Source organism: Mytilinidion resinicola (assembly GCF_010093595.1).
Source record: "Mytilinidion resinicola strain CBS 304.34 unplaced genomic scaffold BDZ99scaffold_1, whole genome shotgun sequence".
Taxonomy (NCBI): Eukaryota; Fungi; Ascomycota; class Dothideomycetes; order Mytilinidiales; family Mytilinidiaceae; genus Mytilinidion; species Mytilinidion resinicola.
Window position 1 is genome coordinate 2,499,277 of NW_022985437.1, and position 24,195 is coordinate 2,523,471.

The window sequence follows — 24,195 nt, forward strand, 5'->3', positions numbered from 1 at the left end:
AGGCAGTGTTGTACGTTTGTTGTTTTTGTGGATGACGCTGTATTGTACCATACGGAGGAGCGTTTTATTGGAGTTTCGGCCGATACGGTACGGACTAGGCGTTTGTTGGGCATCTTTGACAACGGCTGTACTCGTATCTCTGCTTATAGGGCCGTATCTTATTGTGTAGATATTTGGCCATGTAGAGATAGATATTGGGCTGGGTGGCGGAAGAGGCGGATCTAAAATGGTGGTTCAGTCACTGGAGGGCTGCAAAACATCAACACCGATTCAACAGTCTAACAAGAATCGTATAATCAACGTGTAACACTGCGTGGCATATATCAGTCTGTGTGCACTTATCTACTATAAACTGCGCTGGCATACACACGCTGGTCTGCTGGTATTGATTGTCTCTCGAGCTCGTGACATGTATATGCGTACACCCCGACGCTGTTTGACGTGCTGCAATACGTCTTCTCGTATATGGACGGTACGCAAATCGAAGCCGAGCCAGTAGACGGCAACACTCGTCGCGTCGCCCGGAAGATTGAACTCAGAACGACGATCCGGCGTCTTGCGTTGCAAATGTCTCGGTGAGGTTGCGTCCACGAGAGTTCTGAGGTTGTCTCGAGACTGGCGGGACGCGCTCCGGCTGCTTCCGGCCGTTGGTGCCGCATCTTGCAATTTGGATACAGGGTCGGAGCGAGAGCAGAGGTCGCTGTCTCTGGAGGAGGGCTTCGGGCAGATATGTCCTCCGCCTTCAGACGTGCCCCTCAAAACATTCACCCATCAGATTCACCACCAGATTCACAGATGCGCCCATGCGGCTCAGCACCAGCCCTACCGGCCTGCGCCGAGATATCTCCAATTGGCAGCAGGGTACCCGGGGATCGGCCAAGTGGCGTGTTCGGTGGTCTGATGTTGCTGCTAGGCCCCCTCGATGCTGCCGCCGTGGCCTGACATCGTCAACCTCCAACACCACGCAAAGCAGTCCTCTTTTCTCCCCCCGGTTGCTGACCGCTCCAGTCCTGCTCTCCGCTCCCGCCGCCAATCACCCTCCTGCTGCCAGCGCTGGCCCGGTGCGTGCCCTGCTGCGCGCTCCCCGGGTGCGGCAATCGAGCCCTGACGTCCAGCTTCAGCTTGCCGACTGCGTCCGTGTTGCAACCGTCCCAAGATCTCTCAATCAGCCCATCTCATCGCCAGGCCATGTGCTAGCCCTGCTCTGCTCCCTCTTTGGTAAGACTCCTGCGAAGTCCAGCTTCATTCATCTTTCTGTCTCCTCCATACCAAAACTCCGTTGCGCTCTTGCGCCGCTGCCGTCCGATCCAGCGTGCACCATGGACGAAAACACTCCTGACTGTGGCCTAGACGACGGCCTCGAGTTGGAGAGGGTGGCCGTACGTGCCCGTATCCAGCATTGCGCCGTGTCTGTCGACGCCTCTTTGTCCTATGGCTAACACCAAGTGCTGTCCAGGTCGGCCCATACTGCGTGTTTGATGACTTCAAGCCCCCTCCATTGAGCCCGCGCAGCCGACCCCAGGACCCACCGCCCTCTGACGCCGACAAAGCCAAAATGGACGAGTCGATGCTCTCCAATGAATACCCCTTCAACAGCACTCTGCGAGCCCCATGGCTCGTCACATCGGGCGAAGACATCCCTCTTATTGCTGCTTCGCCTGATGAATTTGCCCGTGGCGACTGGAACGAATGGATGCAATGGAACCCCGCACAGAACCAGGCCCAGCAAGACACCAAGCCCATGCTAGGCCAAGGGCCTGTTCCCTATCCCAAGTCAAGCCAGTCTGCCCAGATGGCTGCTCTGTACAATCGTCGCCAGAACTCGCAACTTCGCAACACTTCCTTGGAGCTGTCCCCGGGAGAGGCGTCTCCCTCACAGCTCATGCCGTCCAGCACTCTTCCATACTCTTTCAGTGGAAACACAGACAGCACTCCCGCCTTCCAGTTCCAGGGCGCAATGAGCTCGCCCTCTGATGGAAACCCGACACCCAACGGTTTCCTACCTACACCCCCAATTGGGTGGGACCAACAACAAGGCGACAATCCCATCTTTTCGCCTATCAACTTCGAACAGCAGTCAACACTCCGCAATATGGCTATTCCCCCGCGGTCCACTCCTAGCCTGCACCACAGCCCCGCATCTGCCGGCAACGTACAATCCAGCCCAGACACAATTCACTCGTCGCCAGAGCCGGCACCGTCCGGCAGCAGCAAAAAGCGAAAGTCATCCAGTGAAGAAGAGTCCGAGGAATCGAAACAGGACAGGCAGCCGCCCATCAAAAAGACAGCCCATAACATGATCGAGAAGCGCTATCGTACGAACTTGAACGATAAGATAGCTGCTTTGCGAGATAGCGTGCCAAGTCTTCGGATCATGTCACGTGGAAACGGCACAGGAGAGGAGGAGGATGACCCAGAAGATCTTGAGGGCCTTACCCCAGCACACAAACTCAACAAAGCTACCGTCTTGTCCAAAGCAACCGAGTACATCCGACATCTTGAGAAGCGAAACAAACGCCTCACCGATGAGCTCCAAGCATGTAAGGCACGCCTTGATAACATGGAGAAGATCGCCATGTCCGGTCCTCCGATGGGCATGAGCAACGTTGCCATCCACACGCCAGATGGAATGCAATACCACCATGATCCGTTTGATCATATGCAAAGAACACCGGTCTCAGGTCCCCCACAAGGAATGATACCTGTGCCAGAGAGCATGGCAAATCTCCACCGCGGAATGGCAAACCAGCCACATTATGCTCCACCGAACAGGTATCCTACATACTCCAATGCTCCACAAAGGTCCGGTGTACAAGGTCAACCGATCGTCAATGGTCGACAGGGCAATGGCATGATGGGTAAACTCATGGTCGGGTCGCTCGCTGGTCTCATGATCCTCGAAGGGTTCAGCGAGCGAGAACAATCTACTGATCAGCCTGCGGGGCGTGGGTTGTTCGCGATACCGTTCGACGTTATCAGCTTTTTCTCACCACGAGTCTCCGTTGGTGGTGTCTCGGCGCAAACCGGCGTCCTACCCATGTTCAAGCTACTACTCTTGCTTGGGGCAGTATTTTACATTATCGCGCCTTTGTTTGATTCGAAATCAAAGTCACACAAGAAGAAGGCTTCCCCCGCTATCACCTTATCTCCAGCCCCATCTCTCGCATCTCCTGTGGAGGTCCGGAGAAGTGCGTGGCTCACTGCAATTCAGACCGTCTGGGTTCCTCGACATAGCTTCCTACTAGAACTTGCGGCTTTAGGCCTGAAGACGTTGAAACTCAGCACGCGTAGAGTGATTGGAGAGGACTGGTATGCTTTTATCACAAAGACATCGATAGAAGCGGAAGCGGCAAGAGTCAAGGCGTGGGAGATTGCGCTTGACGCTCAACTGACTGGAGGAGACGCAGAGATCAACTTGAGCCGACTAGTGCTCACACTCATCGCCTCTGGAACATTGCCAGACACCCCGGCGCGCCTGATGCTCAAATCTCTACACATTCGGGTACTACTTCAAGAGCTCGCAAACATTGGATATGGCCATTGGTACAAGTTCCCAGACGTGAGCGCGAAACTAGCTCGCAGTTACTGGAATGCTGCTCGAGACGAACACAGGATCGCAAGCTGTACCCCGAAGGACCGTTGCCAGGTTGAACCTCTTCCTCCCCATCTCGCGGCGCTGATCGAGAGAGAATGTGACGATGTGTTCGTGGACAGTATAATTCAACGCGCATACAATCTGGCTTGGAATAAACGAAGCGCCGACAACACGACCGTGGATGAGTCGATGGACAGTGTTGTCGAGGACTTTGCAATTTCTTCTCCGTTGGACGCCCTTGCCGCTTGGTGGTCAAGCTTCATCCTCGGGAAAACGCTTGCGGATTCGTTGGGTTCGGAAGATGGGGTGCTGACGGAAAAAGTGGAGAGCGGTTTAGAACTGGCCCTTCGTATTGCTCCTCCGACTTCCGGGGCGCAGCTGCGAGCGCTTGTCGCAAAAGCCGTACTTTCAGACACGGATCGTGAAGATTGTGTGGACGCAGCTTTCCAAGCGTTGCCGCAGCCACCTTCATCAACGAACCTCGATGTTGTCACTTCTCCCCGGGCCGTCCTTATGAATCTAGTTGGAAATGCACCAATAGCCACAGATATTCACAAGGCTTTGACGCTTGCCAAATGTCTCACTCTAGTTGAGTCACCTAACGAAGAGGCTCGACTCCGGGCAACATTCGTTGTTGACAATAGCCACCTTCCTGGATCGAAGCTTACTCTCCTCAGTTTTGTGGCCGCCTACAAGGTTGTTCAGCGCTTCATGCAAGAAGAGGATCTGCTTGCCGGTGGACGGCAAGGCCTCGAGCGTATGACTAGTTCTATGCGAGTGTGGATTGGACACGAAGCCGGCCGTGCCCACAAAATGTCGGCCAAAACCAAAGGCAAGATCGTAGAGCGTTGTCTGGAAGTCAGCAAGAGGCTTGTTGGCATGAGCGGAGCGGCTGATAACATCGATGCTGGCTATGTGAGCCAGAGCGACTCGGGCAATGAAGTTGAAGTTGCAGTCAGGGCTTGATGCTGGACTGCAGCATCTTTTTTGGTTTTTTTCCTTCTGTATCAATTACTTTCATCGGGACACTTCAGTGACACCGAGAGGATCGGCTTAAAATTCTGCATCGGGATGAGCGGGAGTTCTAATGAGCGGTTACAGAGCTTTGTGGGCATGGAAAGCGGATTGGGTTGGTTGGAAACAGTATCGGATACCCTTTTCTCTCCCTGTCTTAATTGGCTTCGATTTGGCTACTTTCTGCTGGTCGACTTTTGTCTTCTTGTTTTCCTTGCATCTATAAGGCAATGCCTAGATCCGGTACATGGTTGGATCGCACCATGGTCTGTTTTCTCTCGTTGCAGTCATGGGGTTTCAGGGTTAGGATTTCATAACGGCCGGATAATGATATGGGGGAATTATTCGGCACTCGGACCCTTCTTTAGGGACATGAATTCGCCGAGGTAGTCTGCCAGATCATTATTGATCTCTGCTCTCAAAACATAGATATTGCTCACGCTGTGGATGACCGACGCGCGGTTACATTTAGCAACGCCTCCAACATAAGTACCATCAGCAATTGGATGATATCCACATCTTCAAAACCTATTTTGCCTTTCTATTCTAGGATTTATCTTATACAGCGACAGGCATGATCTGAATTCGGGCTCGCTTCATCCTTCATATTAGCAACCATGCTATCTACAACTTCGCCCTCTCCTCAACTAGCCTCACCCCCGTCAACCCCTCCAACTCCCTAACCGCCCGCTCTGTTTCCCCCAGCACCACCCTCAACGTCCTCATGCCACACGCCCTCGCCCCCTTCAGATTGCTCCCAATATCATCCAAAAATAGCACGTCCCCCATCCCCACCGGGCCCAACCCCCTCCGCCTACTCTCCCTATCCAACTCGCTCAGCGCCAGCTCATAAATCCGCGCATCCGGCTTCCGCAGCCCCACGTGCGCCGAGCTAATAAACACATCGAACCGATCCCGTATCGCCGTGCTATCCCCCGCATGCTCGCCCGGGTCATGCACCAGCTCGTTCGTAAACACAACCCCCCTCTCATCCACCACGCCCTCGTGGAACGGTATCGTATTACTCAACGCGCCCATGACGAACTTCCCCAACGCGCGCAGCGCCTTCAGCGCGGGATACATCCACGGGTCCGGCCGCCGGCTGACGCGCATCATTTCCCAGAACATGTCGCGGGCGGCGATGGAGGGGGTGGGGGGTTTCGCGCCGTGGACTTTTCCGAGTTTCGATTGCTGGAGCCAGAACTCGTCCCATAGCGCGGGGTTCTCGAGCTCGGACTTGAAGGCCGCGAAAAAGGTGGCGTCGAGGACGGCCTCGCCGCGCTCGAGGCGCTGCCAGGCGCCCGTGGGCGCGGCGCGCTGGATGCTGAAGTTGACCCAGCCCGGGGGGATGGCGTGGGCGAGTTCATAGTCGAGGATGGCTTGGAAGGGGGAGACGACCTGTGTAGCACGTATAGTTAGAGATTAGCTGAAGGGTCTTGAGATTGAAGATGTGCGGTAGGTAGGGAAAGAGGCGCTTGGCTTACGCACGCAGACGCCGCCGATGTCGAAGAGGAGGGCTTTTGGCGGGGGGAGGGGGGGCATGATTGGCGGTTGTGGGAGAGGGCGATGGGATTATGGGATGCCAGGCATGTGTTTTATGGTTGAGAGCCGCGGCGAGGCGTAGTGGAGTGCGTTCATGGTGGGCTTTATGGTTGATGGTGTGGGGTTGTGAGGCCCGCGCGATGCTGTGGGGAAGAGGATTCCCGTGAGGTGAACCTCGGCACGCTTGAGAATGAGATTTCTTATGTCTGATTTAGATCTGAATTTATTAATCAACAGCACCGATGGGTAGATATTGTGTAAATGCAGTCAGATGGATAGGCGGAGTCGGTGTGTGTAGAGAAGCTAGACGTGCTTCTTCTCATCGCTATAATCTTCGAAAACATCGTTGCCCATGAAGCATTTCGTACAGAACCCGTTTCCCGATCTAAACGCCAGGAATGCATCTATCGGTCATGCTGATATGCTCCTTCTTGACGCTGACGCTGAAGTTTAATCAAATCCGGCCGATGCATGCAAGAATGCTTCCGTCACATACCCATAAACCCCTGATGAACCAGGTCCGTCCCATCCGATGCAAACAACGCCCCATTACCAAAACCTCCCGCGCCTCAAATCAAAGAATTAGACAATAAGCAATTACACTCAACAATTAGCCAACTTTTCCCCATTGCATCTTGAAAAGACGGCAAGCCTACCTTCTCCAAATCCCTCTGCTGCTCGCTCGTCCCCTCGATGCGCGAAAACGCGTGCACGGCCAACCCTCCGCTGAGCAGCCAGAGGAAAGGCACTGCTTGCTCGCGCACAGCTATGATAGTATCGTCAGTCAATGCAGGTGCGGTTCGAAGGAAGTGTACGTCACGTACTCGGCCTGACAGCGGCCATTTCAATCACCCTCGTCGCGCTACGCCTAGTCGCGATGTTGGAGTTGAAGCGTCTGAAGGCTATGCTCGCGGTGCGGACGCTTTGGGGGGTGAGGATGCGTGGCGACATTGTTGTGGAAGTTGAGGAGGGTGGCAATTGTTGCTTGACGCCAGGGGGAGCGGCAAATATGTGTAGAGGTTGAGGTTAACAGATCTACGCGTTTGAGTGGGCGTTCAGAGTATAAGAAAAGGCGAACAGAAGAGAAACAGCGCAATTGAAGAAGGGAGAGACAGAATGAAGGGTTCAGGGCAGGCGTCGCCTTGACAAATGGCCACAGGATGCCGGCCGTGTGACGGCCCCGGGAACTTTCGATCCATGGATTGGATGCAGGGCAGGCAACGCGCCGCCCCCTGACCATCAATCACCTCACCTTGCCGTCCCGCGCGCCACTCCTCAGTCCACACAGGGACTGCTTCTCTGCTTTGTGCTTCTTACGCAGCATGTCCGGGCCATTGTCACCCGATTCTCTTGTTAGTTTCGACGGCGTCATCGTTTAAAGTGATTCTTCTTTCTACTACACGCCGACCAGCGGTGACACATCACGACGAGGCTACATGATGGCCAACACGGGGATTGCTCGAGCCTCATCATGTGCCATCTTCTGCTAGATCTAGTTACAACATCGTTATCGCTGCGTTGCAACTCATAGAGTCCAAGCTTCCATGATGGTCAACTCCCACTCATGCGCTTGAGATCCTCCGTCAGTCCGGCGCGGACGTGGAAGCTACTGCGGGCTCTAGTTCACCAACTGTAGTCATGCACTCCATGACCGCCAGTGGCTCCGGCGCAATGGGTGGCACAACGCCTACTGCGAAGAGGAATATAAGAGAGGTTGTGAAGAAGAGCTTCTTAGTCACGTGCATCGACCATACAGGCTATCTTAGTAGCTAATTCCTTTCAAGAGTGTTGGGGCTAAGGAAAGCCTGGCTAGATCTACGCCGTGTCTAGCAGAAAAGATCGGAGGTGGTTGATTTTGTAAATTCATGCATCAACTCCGACCAATCCCTCCAAAGAAGTCTGAACCTGATACCTGTATTCAAATGTAGGTCCATCAGTCTGGTAAGACAAAAAAAACCCCAAGACACTTGCCACGCAGCGTCTCACAGCAAAAAAGACTCCACGCAATTAGATTCATGGGCATTTCCAACGAACCGTCGCAAAGGATCACCCCGGCATTAGGAGATGTGAGCACAGAACATTGTCACAAGTTTATAACAAGTTGGCTATCTGGCTGTTTGAACGTCGGCCGCTCTCGCGACGACGGTAAACCTCTATCACGAAAATGAGGGAATCCCCCCAACATCTCGAAAATGTTGCGAGCAAGGTAAGAACGAAGTTGGGCTATGGGGCTCTGCCAAAGGCACGTGTCCACCCCGTGTCTCTCCTAATTCCCAGTCTCCCCTTACTATAAAACCTTCTCCTCGGCTCCAATCTCAAGGACAGACAAAGACGGAACTCGCAGCTTTGACAACCCCCGCGAAACCTTCCCACCTTCTCAGGGGACCCACTAGCTGGTGGAAGGGTTTTGCGGAAGTGCGTAAATTCCATCATCGGAACAAACCTGTTGGATTATGACAATCACCTACAGCAATCAATGCTAGTAGTAAACAAGGCGCTTTCATGTACATAATGTCGCGTTCTATCAATGTTCAGATGCTACGGCCTGCAAACCAACAAAACCATGGTCTGGTGGAGGGACATCAACAGACGTCAAAATAGCGTTGAATAGGAGGGAGGGGGGAAAATCGACATGGAGAGAATGAAATGATGGATTCAAAGAATGGCGGGAAACTGCTGATGGTGTGGTGGATCAACTTCTAAGCACAAGCGTGGCTATTCGGTGAGAGGGGGTTTAAGAAGCTTTGATGGCGAGCAGCAAGGACGAGTGGATGCGGCGGAGATGGTCAGAAGGGATCTATGGTTAGTACTAAGTTTAGGTAGTGATGCCGATCACTAAAAGACTGGAGAAGTGAGGTTTATATAAGTCTGTCGTGGATGCTTTTCAACGCCGGAGATTTTATAACCGTTTTAGCTTTCGCTCCCTCAGATCCTTCCCCTGTAATTAAGCTAACTTCAAGCAGCTGCCTGGTTCAAACACATTCCGAGACTTCAATATAACCATGCGGGAAATCATCCAATACTCTAAGAAAATGAGGCAGGTGGGCGGTTTTCTGGTCAGAAAACCATTCGAAGTCTACCTAAAATCACCACAAGACTATTCCATCTGGAATATCGATTAAGCCCCTTCTCTTTGTCTATTTATACCTCTGGGGTTTTGCGAAAGTGACGTTTACTGGGGGGTTGAAGAGGGTTTGGATGACGATGCTGGCGGCGGTGATGAGCAGGACGAGTGGAGCTGTGGTAATGGCGGAGTTTCGGTGCGGTAATCGGGTTTTGTTGGGGGTTGTGGTCCTTTGTGTGTTTTGGGTTGTGTGAGTGGGTTGGGATAAGGGGGGAGTGAGAAAGGCGCTGCGTGGAAATGCACTCTGGTAGATTTCTCACTGGCTCAATGATAAAAGAGTAGCATATTTGCTTAAGACGGCTTGTGAGGGCGCCATGGCGATGGTTGGTTAGTAAAGTTACAAAGAGTTCCATATCTGACTGCGTGAATGTTTCTTGTAATAAGCGCCCGGCATGTGGGCCATGCTCTGGTATTCTAGCCTTTTCTAACATAAATCAAGATTTTGAGATTACCTTGATAGCAGAAGACTCGGGACGACCCTTAAGGTTATTGAAGGGAACGAAAAAGTAAGTAATATCCCGAAAATTTGCACAACTCACCCCGTGAAGTATAAACACGTGACTGTAACTCTTCTGATCGGGCCGACGTCGTTCCGACGTCTGTCTCATCACGACATTTGTTCCAAGAACCTCTTTACTCCTTACGTTCATGTCTTGTCATCCATAAAGCTCCGTTCGATCTTCCTACCTTGAGCCCTAACAGCGTGAATGTTTGTTTTATAGGCGCGGCGTGTATGCTGCGCTAAGTTCGTGCAGCTAGCTGGAACTACCATACACAACACCACATACAATGCATGTCCTATCTTCCTGCATAGTAGGTACCAAATCCTTAAATCGCGTTGCGGGACCGGTCGGCATGTTTGACAGAGCTCCATGCAGTGCTCCATCAGACCTATAAGTACCTCAGCCAAGGTCTTCTCAATTATTTTCCTCTCTCCTCTCTGCTCTTCAACATCCTCAAGTCATGCTTGCACGCTGCAGGTCTACTACACTCCTTAGGCATGCTACATTCCTCAATTCTACCGCACCTTTCAGACCCACTATTCTTCCCCTTTCTTGGCCCATCACATCTCTTGAGCGCCGCACTCGCCATACGATGTCAACTCTCACGCAAGACGCCGATCTATCCCAAACCCCGCTATACCGCTCCATATTCGACCACTTCCAGCGCCTCCACGGCCCAGCATTGGACCGCATCAGTGACGCCGCCGAGCCCACAGCTTGCCCAAGCCGCCCATTACTAGCCTTCACCGGTAGCGTGCGTTCGTCGCTAGATACGGGCCCTATACAGCGCGTCTGAATCGTCGACGCCGCCACGGGCACGCTCACCTCGATCCAGCACGGCGCCAACAACGCACGCAGTCCGCAATGGGCCTGTGATGGCCGCCGCCTGGCGCTGCTCAGCGACGGCGCCGACGCGGGAGTCTACCAGGTGTACCTGAGCGATACCACCGACGCAGCTGCACCTAGCAACTTAGCGCTCGTGACGTCGCTCCCTGGCACGGCGGAGGCTCTCGCCTGGAGCCCTGATGGCTCGTCCTTGGTGGTGCGGATGGCAGAGCTGGACGCCGATCAAGCAGGGGCGCTGGGGTCGGACGTCGCTGGCGGAAGAGCAGGCAGGTCATCGAGCTGGTCACCATCAGTGCACGCACGCGGCGTTATCCGCGGCTGTCGAAGCGCGTGGGTTGTCGACCTAGCGACACAGCAAGCGCGGCGTGTGAGCAGAACGGACACGAATGTCTGGGAGTTAGCGTGGCTGGGCAATGAGCAGCTACTGGCGATGGTGTCGGCGACGCCTGATGAAGACGCCTGGTACGATGCTTGGCTCGCAGCGCTCGACTTGCGCAGCGGCACCTGGCGGGAGCTGTACACTGGCTCGGCGCAGCTGGGACGGCCTGTTGCGGCGCCATCTGGGCAGGCTGCTGCCGCGATTGAGGCCGTGGCCAGCGATCGGGGAGGCATTGCTGGGCAGGTGCTGTTGTTCGACTTCGCCAATGGTGCGGCTGTTGTTCCACGTGCGCTCGATCTGAACGGCGTCGATGTTACTTATCTGTGCTGGACACAGGAGGCGCGGCTGTCATTCATCGGGCTTCGAAACGGCCACACGGTCGCGGGACACTACTGCCTCCAATCTGGGATGGTGGAAGAGCATTGGAACAGCCCGTTGACATGCGGTCCCCTATTGCCTGAGGCCGCAGTGACTCGTGATGGGGCCTTCGCCGTGGTTACTGAGGGCTGGGAGCAGCCTCCAACACTGTGCGAGGTACACCACGGGCGCACGCGTACTATCACAGACTTTGCTCACGACGGGACTGACTGGTTACGCGCACGCGTCGGAAGCATCGAGCGTGCTGTGTGGTCCGGGAGCGACGGCCTTGAAATCGATGGTCTGCTCTGCAAGCCTCGAGACCAGCCCGGACAGCATGCTCTTGTACTGAACGTACATGGCGGCCCCATTTGGGCCTTTCGAAATCTGTGGCAGATGCGTTCCCCCATCGTCGCTCTCCTCGTCGCCCGCGGCTACGCCGTCCTCAACGCCAACCCACGCGGCTCGATCGGCCGTGGCCCCGACTTCATAAACCGCGTACTTGGCGATATAGGCGGTGGCGATGCGCAGGACCTGCTCGCGGGCGTCGACTCCATGATCACTCGCCGTGTGGCCGACTCTTCTCGCGTGGGCATCATGGGCGTCAGCTACGGCGGCTACATGGCGGCGTGGCTACCAACCCTCAGTCGCCGTTTCGTGGCCGCCGTGCCTATCGCGGCCGTCACGAACTGGACGTCGAACCACGCCACGTCGAACATCGGGCGCTTCGACGAGCTCTTCTTCCGCGCCTCGCCCTACGATCCCTTGGACCCGTACGCGGCGCGCAGCCCGGTCATGCACGCCTCGAGCCAGCACGCGCCGACGCTGCATATTGCCGGTGCACTAGATAGATGCGTGCACCCGTCTCAGGCGGTTGAACACCATCGCGCGCTCTTGGATGCTGGGGCTGAGTCGGTGCTGGTGGTCTACCCTCAAGAAGGGCATGGCGTGCGCCAGTTTCCGACGTATTTGGACTTCTGCAGTCGTGTGGTAGGTTGGTTTGAGCGGAATATGCCCCCCACCGTGCATGCTTGAGCGGGGGCGAATGGGGAAGCATTTGTACGTATGACTATGAAGCTCAAGCTGGCGTCTAACATATCAACGATGGCGCTTGTTTCCAACCACAAACAAACGAATGTCGTCGTGTACCATTGTTGCGGAAAGGAGTGAAGAAGAGTGGAGGAAGAAAGGAGTGGAGAAGGAAAGGAATGGAGGATGAAGGGCGAAGTGAGGAAATGGCGTTGTCGCGCTACCCGAAAAAGGCACCAAAGTCGTCCAGCAGCAGCAGTTGCGTTCGCCACTTGGAATACTCTCATTGTTGTGACCTTTATGGCAGTCCGTTCCACGAGGCCAAGTCATTCGCTTCTTAATAAAATTATTGCGGAAATAAAATTATTGCGACGTGTCCCCATTCTACTAAACATGGCGAAAGCCCTTGTAATAACAAGAGCGTTCTAAGAACGCTAGGCAGATGTGCAAGCCTGGATAGTTAAGGCGCTTGCATCTCTACCAGAGCTAAGTTAAGGGAACGGGTGGGCGGTAGAGTTTATAGAAGAGCTTGAGCGGTTGTGGAGGCGTCCAACATGAGGCTGAGCTACCTTAGCCGTGCCGGAGGAACGTCTATATACAGCTAGGCTGGTGGCTTCATTAGCGCTATGTTCACCGGACACAGGAAGGTGCTGTATTGTGCAAAATATCGGCTAGTTACATTCCCAGCCAGCAGTGCCTAGACCACTAGACCCCGCACTTACGACCCCCCTACACTGGAAGCGCTGCGCTGCACTGAGGCCCTAGTTAAATACTTATTAGCTAGGATTAATTACAGCTTGCGCGCGTAACTATAGAGGTGATCCGGTCTAGCTTTAGTCCTGGAATTTTGCAACTTTGCGAAGGTGTAGGAAAGTGAAGAAAACCAACGTCTCTGGGATATTGACTAGCTTATTCCAAGCGGCATGACTTCGGAGCATTATGTCAATGAAAGCAAGCATCATCGGTTTCCCGAGGTCTAATCCTCACTCTCCCTCAACGTAGCATCGACACCAACTAGACTGCACAAAACTCCTCACACGCCTTACGAAACGCTTGTAGTTATTCTTACGCCGCCATGTCTTCTCTGTCCGCTTTTACGAAGCCGGAGCCCTACCATCTCCTCAGGTACTGTTCCCGCGTTTTTGCCGCATAGTCCTTTTGATGCAACCCTCCAACACCAGGAACTAGTTGCATCTCAACGATAACCTGGATATGGCAGCTAACGTGGGCTTATACAGCTATGGCACGCTCCTCGGAAGCACCCTCTTCCAATCCTTCGTCGGTGGAATCATCGCCTTCCGCGTCTTGCCTCGGCCGCAATTCTCCGTCCTCCAATCGCACATCTTTCCCGTATACTTCACGATGCAGACCGCTCTGCCAGTAGTGCTTGCATTGACTTACTCCGGTGGTCCCAAGCTGTTGACGCAGCAGACACTTCCGGCATCACTCATAGGGACTATGATCGTCACTGGCGTGATCAACTGGGTATGGATAGGCCCTGAAACAACCAAATGTATGAAGGAGCGGAAACACCAGGAGACGCGCGATGGAAAGAAGAGCTATGATGCCGGCCCACATAGTGCGGAAATGCAGCGGCTGAACAAGCGTTTTGGGACCCTTCATGGCGTGAGCAGCTTGCTAAACTTGGCTGCGTTCATTTCCACGATTTGGTACGGTTTTGTACTTGGGGAGCGGCTATAGTCTCGAGCTGCAAATTGGCGGTATCATATACGACTGATGCTTGTGCAGGCACGAGCAGTTTCGCTGTGGAATCGATGGATAGCTTATGCTTTCCATCACGGCGTCTCGCAAATCAACATGTCCATATTCGCTACTGTCATTCGTAGCCTCTCAGCCTCCCTTCTGTGCAATGCTCACTCCGGCAATTCTAAGGCGACCTCGCGCCGATTGGATCGAAGCCGCCAGGGACAGTGGACCCTTGCATGTCTCCAAACCAGCTCCTGCCGCTAAATGGCTTGGCTGACCTCAGCGCGGGGGTGTGCCAGGATGAATCCTCAACACCATCGACCTCCAAGACTTCCAACACACGTAGCCATCCAATTTCTCACCACCAACAGTGCCAGCCTGGCTCATCACGTAGCATACTTGCGAAGCTCTAAAACAAGAGTACTTCACTTTCGCTACTATCAGCAGCATACCTCATGGTCCTACAACTGTCCAAGCATCTCGTAGCTAAATTCACCCAGCAATGATATCAATGGCAGATAACACCGGCGCACGTCGCCCCACGCCACCTCCTCTACCTCCTCGTGCCAAGAGCGAGGCTGCACTCCTCACAGCTACCAGCGAGCCACCACCAGCCTACTCTCCATACTCACCCTCTATGGGGTCTAACGATCCCCGGACGTCGTCCACGCAGTCCCTTGTGCCAGTCCCGGAATCAGAACATGCTGGAAGGCGCACTCTACTTCTCGTCTATGTACACGGCTTCATGGGCAATGAGACCAGCTTCCAAAGCTTCCCCGCCCACGTCCACAATCTGGTCACCGTCACTCTAGCGGACACCCACGTCGTACATACCAAGATATACCCCAAGTACAAATCTAGACGCGCTATTGAGTTTGCAAGAGATGACTTCTCAACTTGGTACGCGGAATATTGAGCTTAGACTCCTGACCTTGAGCTAATGCTCAGTCTCAGGCTTGCTCCACATGAGTCTCCAACCACCGACGTGATATTGCTTGGCCATTCCATGGGAGGCTTATTGTGCTCAGAAGTGGCTTTGGTACCGCCCTATTCAACTGCCACTGGTGATGCCCTGCGCCATCGTCTTATCGGAACTATCAACTTTGACGTGCCTTTTTTGGGCATGCACCCTGGCGTCGTCGTTAGTGGCCTTGGGAGTATCTTCCGACCTGCTGACTCGCCAGCTCAACCTACAGGCAACGAAAGTTCCTCTAGAAGTGCTAGCAACGTGAATAGAGTGAACACATTCTTTTCTCCCAAGCCGTCAGATCCGAACTACAACCCTGTTTTCCCAAACGACGTCAATCTGCCAGAGAGATCAGGCTGGGGCAACGCCTTACACTTCATTTCCAAGCATTCTGACGGCCTCATGAATGCCACCAAGAGTTATGTGACTTCGCATCTCGAATTTGGCGGTACCATGGCCGATTACGGTTCTCTGAAGAAGCGCTATGCCCGTATTCGCGCTCTCGAGGAAGAGGACGAGGCTGTAAGGCAAACAGCTATAAGTAGCACCAGACCACCACCGCGTGTGCGGTTCATAAACTACTACACCGCTAGCACAGGCAGACCCAAGAAGCCCAAGTCTCCGTCGTCATCGAGACCATCGAGTCGCAGCTCTAGTAAACAAGGCGAAGAAGGCGAGGAGCGTCCGGTTGAAGCGGAGATGGAAGAAATGCACCTCACACCAACAACTACCAAGAAAACCCAGCCATCCCGATCGCCCTCTGTGAACTCATTCAAATCAGCTGAAGAGCACCGTGACAACGCAGTCCGCGCTAAGGAGTTGGAGGAACCGCGCTCAGCAACTTCGGAACATGACGAGGAAATGGACATGCGGCATATCGACTCCATGCCCATAGACGATGATGAACATGAACACATCATCGTAGAATCGACTGCAGATCTCAGCCTTGTCACGAGGCAGCAGACAACAGACTCATCCGCCAATCCGTTGAGCCTAGAAGACACAGCTATCACCTCACCGTCCTCAACCATGTCTCTGAGCTCGACCATAACCCTTCCCCCAATTCCGCCTGTCCCCGACGAACCCCCAAGCGTGGACTTCTCCCAATACACCGACAAAGACACCCGCAAGCTTGCCGAGAAGGAGCACGCCCGCGTCTTGAAGAACTACAAGCAGACCGTCAAAGACCGCAACGCCGCGATCAAGGACCGCGCCCAGTTCGAAGAGAAGATCGAGAAGAACCGGCGCAAGCAAGCCGAGAAAGCCGCCAAAGCCGCAGAAAAGGAAGCGGAAAAAGCAAAGAAGCTTGCGGAAAAGAAGGCTGCCGACCGAGAGAAGGAGACCCAGGAACCAGAGAAAGAGAAAGAAGAAGAATTCAGCTGGGAGAAAGTCTGGGCCGCCGACCGCGCGCGCGAGACACGGCAGCGCGACTACGAGCGCTTGATGCGCGAAGGCAAGACTGAGGAAGCGGAGGCTTTGCTTAACGAAGGGAAGAAACCGCAGGAGAAACTACCACAGGAGGAACCACCGCCCTCGAAGCCTCTCACACGGCAAAGCACCAAAGAACCTCTCACGCGCCAGAGCACCACCCACGAGCCCCTAACGCAGCAGAGCACCCTAGAGCCCACCACCCCCTCAGCCTCGTCAGGCACATACCACCACTCCACGACCAACATCCTCAACACCGACACCCCCTCCGCGCGGACCGAAGCCGCTGCCGCCAAAGCCGCGGAATCGAAGAAGAAAGAAAACCCGAAGGCGGCGGCGGCGAAGCCAAAGCGCGACAAGAAGTTCTGCATGCTGCCGCCCACGGACGCGCATGGCCGCCTGGACCCGACGTGGTTCCGCGTGTACATGGAGGGCGTGGACGAGGTGGGCGCGCACTGCGGGCTGTTCTTCGTCAGCGAGACGTACGAGCGGCTGGTCGGCGACGTCGGGGCGCGCATTGAGGAGTGGGTGCGCGAGGATATGACGGAGAGGTTGGTGAGAGAGTTGGGAGGAGCAGGGGCAGGGCAAGGGGAGTGATGGGGCGTGGCGTTGGAGGGGGACATGCGACCAGAGGCGATATGGTTGATTGAGCGGTGATAAGTCGAAGTAGTATTTCGGGCTCGGGGATCGAGTTCTTTTGTCGATCAGAGATAAATTCAAGCAAGGTCGAGAGGACTCTTTCGGTCTCTTATCTTCTTCCATTCCTGACAGTCCAGACGATTAAGCAAAGTTCGCGCAAAATCGAGAATCCAGATTCAATATATAGAACAACACTTGTAAAATTTCATCGTACGTAAAGGACCCGATAGATAAATAAAGAGTCCCGCCCAAAAAAACACACCGCGCAAATGCAGGACAAGATAAAAGGAAGTATATAACACGAGGAAGAAACCAAGGGAAAATGGGGTATAATCTTTCCGGGCGACCCAATAATCCACACGCCAGGACCCATTCCATTTCCATCCCGACACCCAAAAAACCGCCCTTGTCCTTTAGCTCCAGCGAGTCCGACACCTCTCGAAGCCCTAGATATCCGTAATCTGCCCAAAAGCGCCAAATGCTTATTCATGATACAATTAGAACAGGAAAAAAAAAAAGGAGATTTCAGAACATCATCCCATTCACAAAACGCCATATTGTAAAAGTGGCCAAACGGTACTCTAGAAATCCGTTCCCCATGCGTCGAGGGCCCCCTCGGCGCCTTGGAGCTTGCCGAATGTATTCTCCCAGGAAAGCTCGGACAGCTCTTTCTGGCCCTCGCCGCCCAGATCGAAGTCGTCCATGCCGTCGTCGAGGAGGCCGAGCATGCGGAGCTCCTCGCGGATGGTCATTTCTGGCAGAGGATCGCCAAAGATGTCCTGATCAAAGCCGTCGTCCATGTTGACGTCGATCTGCAAGTTATCCCCCTCCGAGATGTCCGAGCTCCGCGTCGAGGTCGAATCTTTGCTAGACTCCGGCGTTGTTGCGGGCGAGGGCTCTAGGGTTTCCAGGGACCGCGGTATCCAGGAGGTGTCCTCGATCTTGGGAGGCTCAACTCGCATGTAGGGGATGTCCATGCTATCGATCATTGCTCTCACTGTGTCTTCGTCAAACGCTATAGACGCCCAAGGGTCTGGCGATTTCTCGTGCTCTGTCGGCTTGATGGTGTCCTTGATGTCGGCTTTTGAGTTGATTGGCGTGCCGCGCGCTCCATGGCCGGTGCTCGGGGTCGCCACTTTAGCACCTGTCTGGGGCGTCCGCAACAAGTTTGTCGAGGGCGAGCCTTTTATCGCACTGGTCTGGGTGGCCACACGTGCCATAGGAGTAGCTGCAGACTGCGCCGGAGTGCTGACCTCATGCTTCACAGCCGGAGTCTGTCCAGTCTTCGCAGCATGAGGAGGCAATCTGCTTGGGGGAATCCCGCGGTTCGCAGCTCTAGCGTCGACTTTTGGTGCTTTCTCGTTACCGTCTTGGTCAAGCGCCATTCCTACTCTGGCGCTTTCGAGAGCAAACAGGAGAGGGTCCTCCACATTAGGATGCGCTTCCTTGCCATGCGCATCAAGTTCAGCCGGGGTATCGAAGCCACGGATACTGAAGTCGCACGAGCTCTCTGAGCACTTGAACGTGGGCTTTGCCTCACTTGGTTTCTCAGGGTGTTGCTGACGCTTCAGATCCGGTGTCATTCCCTTAGGCCCTCCAACATGGGGTGATGACATCGGGGCAGGAGTTGAGGTCTGGTTGGCAACAACATCCATCTTCTGCTTCTTCTTCGACGGTATCTTCAAGTTGCTAGGGTTGACCTGGGACTCGTTCAAGTACTGCGGGGCGCCTCTTGGGGACTGCGCGCCGAGCTGGAATGGCGGCCTGTCGGTCGTTGGAGGCGGTGGAGCCTTGAGATTGTTCTGCCGTTGGTGATTTGCCTGCTGCTCAACAATCCGCAGATTAGCTGCGTTCAGTTGCGCTTGCTTGGACTGTGGTGCCTCGGTGGGCTGCTGCTGCTGGGGTTTTTGCGAAGCAGGCTTCTGTGCGGCATGGGCCGCTTGCGCAATTCGGGGCCCTATCTTGGAAATGAAGGCTGCCATCTGGTGCAGGGCCTTCTGGAACGTGTCCTTTGTCACCGAGACTTGCTCAGAGAGGGTTCCGTCTTTGGCAAGTTGTCGCCAGATGAGAACGCGCTAATGCTTGGTTAGTCTGGTGATACGAAGTTGATAGGGGCTCAACTTACTGTCTCCATCATTTGCCTTACTACTCGCTTATTGTTGTCCGTCGTCTCGGCGTATACCATAAAGTATTTGAGACAAGGGTCCATCTTCTTAATATGTGCGATATGGTCAGAGATCCATTGCTGCATCTGGGCTCGGTCCTGTGGCGAGAGGGACACTGGTGCCTCTCGTGGAAGCGTGTTCGTAACTTCTGCCAACAGTGTTTGAAACTGGGGTTCAGATTGGATATTGATACTTTGGCCAGCAGGAGGACCCTGTACACCGTTCGGCGGCTGGGCTCTATTGGCCTGGGCGCTAGCCTGGGCTTTCTGTTGCTGCTGTAATCGCATCTGCTCAGCCGTCAAATTGAGCGAGTTCTGCTGTGATCGAGACGGCACCATCGCGGGCGCTTGCGGAGCTGGCATAGCAGCAGTACTGCCGGGGCCAGAGACGTCAATGATTTCGTCGTGCGCACGCTTGACGCCCTGTCTGTTGCCGTTCTGATGCTGGGTGGCAGGTTTTGGCGGTTGCGGCACCCTATTGGGTAGCCGTGACGATGATGTCTGAGCAGGCGGCATTGGAGGACGGGGTGTTTGCTGAGGCTGCGCTTGCATAGGCGGTTGAGCTGGTTGAGCTGCCTGTAGTTGTTGTACTTCGTGCATCTTCTGAGCCTGAGTTACCCGCTGCTGATTGATGTACTGTCGGAGCTGGTCGTCACTCACACCCGCCTGATGCGCATTGAGCCTCTGTCGAAATAATTGAAGCTCCTGCGGAGTCACAGGCTGTAATGATCCCATGCCAGGCATCATCTGAGGTGCGTTCCGAGCTTGCATGGGCGGTTGCGGGCCTCCATTCGACACCATTCTTGCGAGAGGTGCTTGTCCACCGGGCTGTGGTGTTGGGGCCAGAGCGTTGTTGTTGGGCTGCGGAGGACCTTGTTGGCCGTTCATGCGCTGCTGCTGCTGCATAGAGTCCAGGAAGTGCATTGCTTGAAGCAGAAGCAATTTTTGTGGATCGAGATTCGGGGCCAGATTGGGATTGCGGCTGACCCATTCCTTCAACTGCGCCCATGTCTTTACCTCTGGTGGCACATGCTGCCTCATGGTGCCGTTCACTAGACTTTGTGGAAACGCTTTCGAGTCGGATTGATTGATGATCTGTGGGCTGCTCCTCAAGGCCAGGGTCGCCTGTTGCATTCTCTGCTGCTGTTGTTGCTGCTGCTGTTGCTGCTTGTGCTGTTGCAACATCTGAAGCTGCTGAGGATTAAAGGCAGCAGGGTTTTGCTGAGCAAGTCGCATTTGCTGTTGCGCGCTCAGATTCGCCGCATTAGCAAACTGCTGATTTTGCATACCCATCGCAAAAGCTTGACTGTTCATTGGCAGGCCATTCTGACCCATCTGGCCCATCTGGCCCATCTGTAGAGGGTTACCGGGAATTGCAGGATTCTGCGCTGGATTGTTCGGCCGACCCACGGACATCTTGGTGAGTATCGAACGAAACTGGTCGTCAGGAAGATTCATGATGTGCTGTCTAGCCTGAGGCGGAAGATTTGGGGGCAACAGAGAAGCTCTCTGCTGTTGTGTCATCGGTTGACCATTAGCTGCGGCAGCCCTGTTTTGGACCTGCTGAACTAGGCGGGCAGCGACCTGGGGATCGATTGCATTGGGATTGATGGGCGTCTGGTTCTGCGGCGTCATCTGAGGTACGTGTGGCTGTGGCCTTGGCTGAGGAGTGGAGCTGCCCTGTTGGCCGGGGGGAGCCATGGGCCGTGTGAGGAACGGCATTGCAGGACTCTGCTGGGGGCCCTGTGGCATGTTCAGGCCACCAACCTGACCTCGCAACATCATCTGCTGCTGAGCTTGTCCCTGCGAAGCTGCTTGTTGGGCTTGAGCTTGTGCTTGGGCCTGCTGTTGGGCCTGCTGCTGAGCGCGAGCTTGCTGTGCCTGTGCCTGCGCCTGCGCCTGAGCGTTCCGTGCGTGAGTCTGAGCCTGAGCTTGAGCCTGAGCTTGAGCAAAGGCCTGACGCTGGGCCATTCCGTTCTGGTCTTGGTTTGGTTGAGGCGGTTGACCTTGAGGCGCACCGTTGGGTCCGAACTGCCCCATGGCAGGGTTCGTATTCATGTTGTTGCTCGCGGGAACAACTACCTGGCCTTGGTCCTGCACTCGGAGAGCTTCGGCTTGCTGGCCGGCGAGTTGGGCGTAGTCGAAGTCTTGCCCGTTCACCGCCCCGATCTGGCCCTGTGAGGTGGGCAGCTGTTGTCCAGGCATCGGGTTGGCCTGGCCTGGCTGCATTGGGCGGGATCCTTGCCCGTTGCCTGGGCCTCGCTGCAACATTTCCTTTTGCTTCAGTTGATATATTCGGGCGGCTTCCTGGCGAAAGACGAAAAAGAGGGGGTCGATGCCACGAGCCCTGATCTGCTGGAGCTTCTCCATGGGTAGCATCTGCAGCTGCGCGTTGAATCGTTCTTTCGTTTCAGGGGTTGCCTGTGTCATCAACCTCTGAGCAAGTACATTGATGCGCTCATTGTCCCCATTCTGTCCTTGCTGGGCCCCCCGCTGCATGTTTGGCTGGGGAGCTGGTTGCTGGTTCGCGAACTGATTTGGGTTCTCGTTGCCCATGGACGACTGGGTTGCGTTCAGCGGTATCGGAGAGGCCTGCATCGGGCGCTGGAGTTGCGGGTTCGGGAAGCCTTGTGGCATCTGGGCGCCTTGGTTTTGCCGGGGGATTTGGAGGTTGTTGCCCATCATCATCTGCTGCTGGCCTATGTTGGTTCCTTGCTGCTGCATGTCGACGTTTCGCTGGCGGGCCTGCTGGAGCTGCAAGAAGCGCTGCCTCATGGTTGAGAGGTACTCCTCCTTTGACACGGACTGTTGGAATCGGTCGGACTCGGTGCGGATGCCCCAAGTCATGACCTCTTGGTCCGAGGCGTCGGGCTTGAGAAGACGGTAGTATGTAGACCTGCGGACGCGAGGGGATTAGCATGGGTGAAGCGTGCGAGCGAACAAGTTGGGGTGGAGGTGACGTGGCGGGGAAGTGGCCACGGCTGTTGAGGTGAAATGGGGAGCATACATCTGAGTTGCCAGTCGAGCTCGCTCGTCCGGTTGGCAAGCCTGCTGCCAGCCCGGCGGAGGAGGCGGCTGGTTGCGATAGTGATTCAAAGACGCCTGTTGCAGCTGCAACTGCGGCCGCATGCCGTTGTTGGGCATCATGTTGGCGAAGTTTGGGTTGTTCATGGCCGCTGTAGATGCTCAGCTGGGGGAGAGGACTGGTCCCGACGGCAGCGAACCGTGCTGGAGCGATGGCGCGCGGCGGGCACCATGCGAAGGCGACGGGAGGCGGAAGGGCAGCTGCACGGTCGAGGGAGGAAGAGAGGATGTCGAGGGAGGAGAGCGAGCGGCATGCGCAGCAGGGCTGGGCCTGAGAACAAGCGCCCGTGGCCGGGGTGGGTTGAAACCTCTTGGCGTGTGACAGCTTTCGCCTGGCCGTCTCCCATCTAGCACAGGCGCCGGCGGGAGGGCTGACCGTGGTTCTCGATATTGGACGCCGTGCGGCGATGGCGATGGCGATGGCGACTGCAGACCGGCACGGGGAGCAGGGAGGTTGCCAGGTGCGCAGCTCGAGGCCGCTGCGAGTTTCCTGCTGTGCGCCTCCAGGTGTCGTCGCGACTCCGGTGAGGGCGCCCCGGCCTCCACGCCTCACGGCGCTACTGTCCGCCCTCCGCTGATCTGGTCGATCTTGACTGGCCTGCTATTGCTGGCGACGCGCCTCAAATACCGACAAGCCCCCAGTACGCGACCGCTGTCCGCAACCAGAGCCGGCGCGGCCTTCGTCGCTGGCGTCTGGCAAGGGAAATGAACCAGTGCGTATCCTCCCATTGTGCTACCTGCTGTCTGCTCCCTACGGTCTGCTCATCTTGGGACGAGATTTGCGCCATTATGTGAGGACTAGATGCGCTATTCGCCCTTTTGCGCCACCATTTGGGGCGTCGCGGATTGCCACCCGGGCACCATTGCAGGCGGAAGGCCTCACGATGCGCTTTCTGTACGCGTGACTCGCGTGACTCGCGTGACTCGCGTGACTCGCGTGACTCGCGTGACTCGCGTGTGGGCTATGTGTTTGTCTACTCTACCAACACAGATCTCGAGCCACCTTCTTAGCACCAAGGGCGTATTCAGCGCGTAGAAAGGTACGTTCGTCGGATCTACAAAGGGACCAGACCACTTGTCTCTAGGGTCATATCGCGGTTGCTGCCCGAATGAGTGAAGATTTACGATGCCAAATATCTCGTCGCTCGTTCAGCACAGACACATATATACATATATTAGACCTTGAGCACTGCCCCAACCAATTCAACAGCCCATACGCCGCCCAGTACGCCCAATACCTTCACCAGCTCTGCCGTGCCTGATATCGCCTCGTTGTACCCCGTGGTGAACGGCACCTTGGCCTTGTTGTCCCAGAAGCTCTTCACGTGGACACGCACAGCCAACGTCGCAGCGACGTTTACCGCGCTGGCGAGGACAGCCGTGGTAGTCGAGGGTGAGGCGAAGACCAGGGCGGTTGCCGAGAGGAAGGACAAGATGATCTAAGCAAAGATTATTGTCAGCCACGCTGCTAAATCGATTTAGGCCTCCAATGTTTAGCAGGGAAGCTAAGCATGGCTCTGGCAGGCTAGCATACCGATACAGCTGCACTGCCTTGCGTGGTTCGCGTCTTATGGAGCTGCTCTGCTGCTGTGTTGGAGTATTGCGCTGCTTTCTCCGACTTCTCTTCGTACTGCCGCAGTCTGACGATGCACTGGTAGGAGTGGTACAGCCCGTACGCCGAGATGAGCGAAAGGGCAGCGAGTGGGAGTCTGAGGAGGGCTGACATGCTTCGACAACTGTTCCAGAGGAGGCTGGAGATGTGTGTTTGTGTTGATGGACACGGCCCGTGATCACCTAGGCGCGGTTCCTTGCTTAGA

The 24,195-nt window shown here is 55.2% G+C and overlaps 7 protein-coding genes across 7 annotated transcripts; 4 read left to right on the top strand and 3 right to left on the bottom strand.

The window, feature by feature from the left end:
- Positions 1-1,319: 1,319 nt before the first annotated feature.
- BDZ99DRAFT_375199 (uncharacterized protein) lies at positions 1,320-4,561 on the top strand (the record flags this gene model as incomplete). Its single annotated transcript, XM_033714970.1, has 2 exons — positions 1,320-1,379; positions 1,457-4,561. 2 exons carry the CDS (start codon positions 1,320-1,322, stop codon positions 4,559-4,561), a joined length of 3,165 nt encoding a protein of 1,054 aa, XP_033584642.1.
- Positions 4,562-5,233: 672 nt separating this feature from the next.
- Positions 5,234-6,151, bottom strand: BDZ99DRAFT_431962 (putative epoxide hydrolase; the record flags this gene model as incomplete). Its single annotated transcript, XM_033717309.1, has 3 exons — positions 5,234-5,551; positions 5,606-6,007; positions 6,104-6,151. 3 exons carry the CDS (start codon positions 6,149-6,151, stop codon positions 5,234-5,236), a joined length of 768 nt encoding a protein of 255 aa, XP_033584643.1.
- Positions 6,152-10,370: 4,219 nt separating this feature from the next.
- BDZ99DRAFT_493448 (alpha/beta-hydrolase) lies at positions 10,371-12,763 on the top strand (the record flags this gene model as incomplete). Its single annotated transcript, XM_033723234.1, has 2 exons — positions 10,371-10,532; positions 10,614-12,763. The coding sequence occupies 2 exons, from the start codon at positions 10,371-10,373 to the stop codon at positions 12,393-12,395; spliced, it is 1,944 nt and encodes a 647-aa protein (XP_033584644.1). The 3' UTR covers positions 12,396-12,763.
- A 622-nt stretch (positions 12,764-13,385) lies between these two features.
- On the top strand, positions 13,386-14,303 carry BDZ99DRAFT_431967 (uncharacterized protein). The gene is made up of 2 exons (XM_033717310.1): positions 13,386-13,514; positions 13,628-14,303. Exons 1-2 carry the CDS (start codon positions 13,465-13,467, stop codon positions 14,088-14,090), a joined length of 513 nt encoding a protein of 170 aa, XP_033584645.1. The 5' UTR covers positions 13,386-13,464; the 3' UTR covers positions 14,091-14,303.
- Positions 14,304-14,619: 316 nt separating this feature from the next.
- Positions 14,620-17,356, top strand: BDZ99DRAFT_505303 (uncharacterized protein). The gene is made up of 2 exons (XM_033724097.1): positions 14,620-14,996; positions 15,051-17,356. Exons 1-2 carry the CDS (start codon positions 14,734-14,736, stop codon positions 17,086-17,088), a joined length of 2,301 nt encoding a protein of 766 aa, XP_033584646.1. The 5' UTR covers positions 14,620-14,733; the 3' UTR covers positions 17,089-17,356.
- BDZ99DRAFT_22496 (uncharacterized protein) lies at positions 17,142-17,612 on the bottom strand. Its single transcript, XM_033713465.1, has one exon. The coding sequence runs from the start codon at positions 17,512-17,514 to the stop codon at positions 17,272-17,274; it is 243 nt and encodes an 80-aa protein (XP_033584647.1). The 5' UTR covers positions 17,515-17,612; the 3' UTR covers positions 17,142-17,271.
- A 5,700-nt stretch (positions 17,613-23,312) lies between these two features.
- Positions 23,313-24,190, bottom strand: BDZ99DRAFT_457411 (uncharacterized protein). The gene is made up of 2 exons (XM_033718672.1): positions 23,913-24,190; positions 23,313-23,817 (listed from the first exon to the last, which is right to left on the bottom strand). Exons 1-2 carry the CDS (start codon positions 24,102-24,104, stop codon positions 23,554-23,556), a joined length of 456 nt encoding a protein of 151 aa, XP_033584648.1. The 5' UTR covers positions 24,105-24,190; the 3' UTR covers positions 23,313-23,553.
- Between the last annotated feature and the right edge of the window lie 5 nt (positions 24,191-24,195).

Coding starts and splice junctions, on each gene's coding strand:
- BDZ99DRAFT_431967 (XM_033717310.1), top strand. CDS start 13,465: ATGTCTTCTCTGTCCGCTTTTACGAAGCCGGAGCCCTACCATCTCCTC. Junction 13,515..13,627: donor GAGCCCTACCATCTCCTCAG/GTACTGTTCCCG, acceptor GGGCTTATACAG/CTATGGCACGCTCCTCGGAA.
- BDZ99DRAFT_505303 (XM_033724097.1), top strand. CDS start 14,734: ATGGGGTCTAACGATCCCCGGACGTCGTCCACGCAGTCCCTTGTGCCA. Junction 14,997..15,050: donor AGAGATGACTTCTCAACTTG/GTACGCGGAATA, acceptor GCTCAGTCTCAG/GCTTGCTCCACATGAGTCTC.
- BDZ99DRAFT_22496 (XM_033713465.1), bottom strand. CDS start 17,514: ATGGAAATGGAATGGGTCCTGGCGTGTGGATTATTGGGTCGCCCGGAA.
- BDZ99DRAFT_457411 (XM_033718672.1), bottom strand. CDS start 24,104: ATGTCAGCCCTCCTCAGACTCCCACTCGCTGCCCTTTCGCTCATCTCG. Junction 23,818..23,912: donor AAGGCAGTGCAGCTGTATCG/GTATGCTAGCCT, acceptor ATCTTTGCTTAG/ATCATCTTGTCCTTCCTCTC.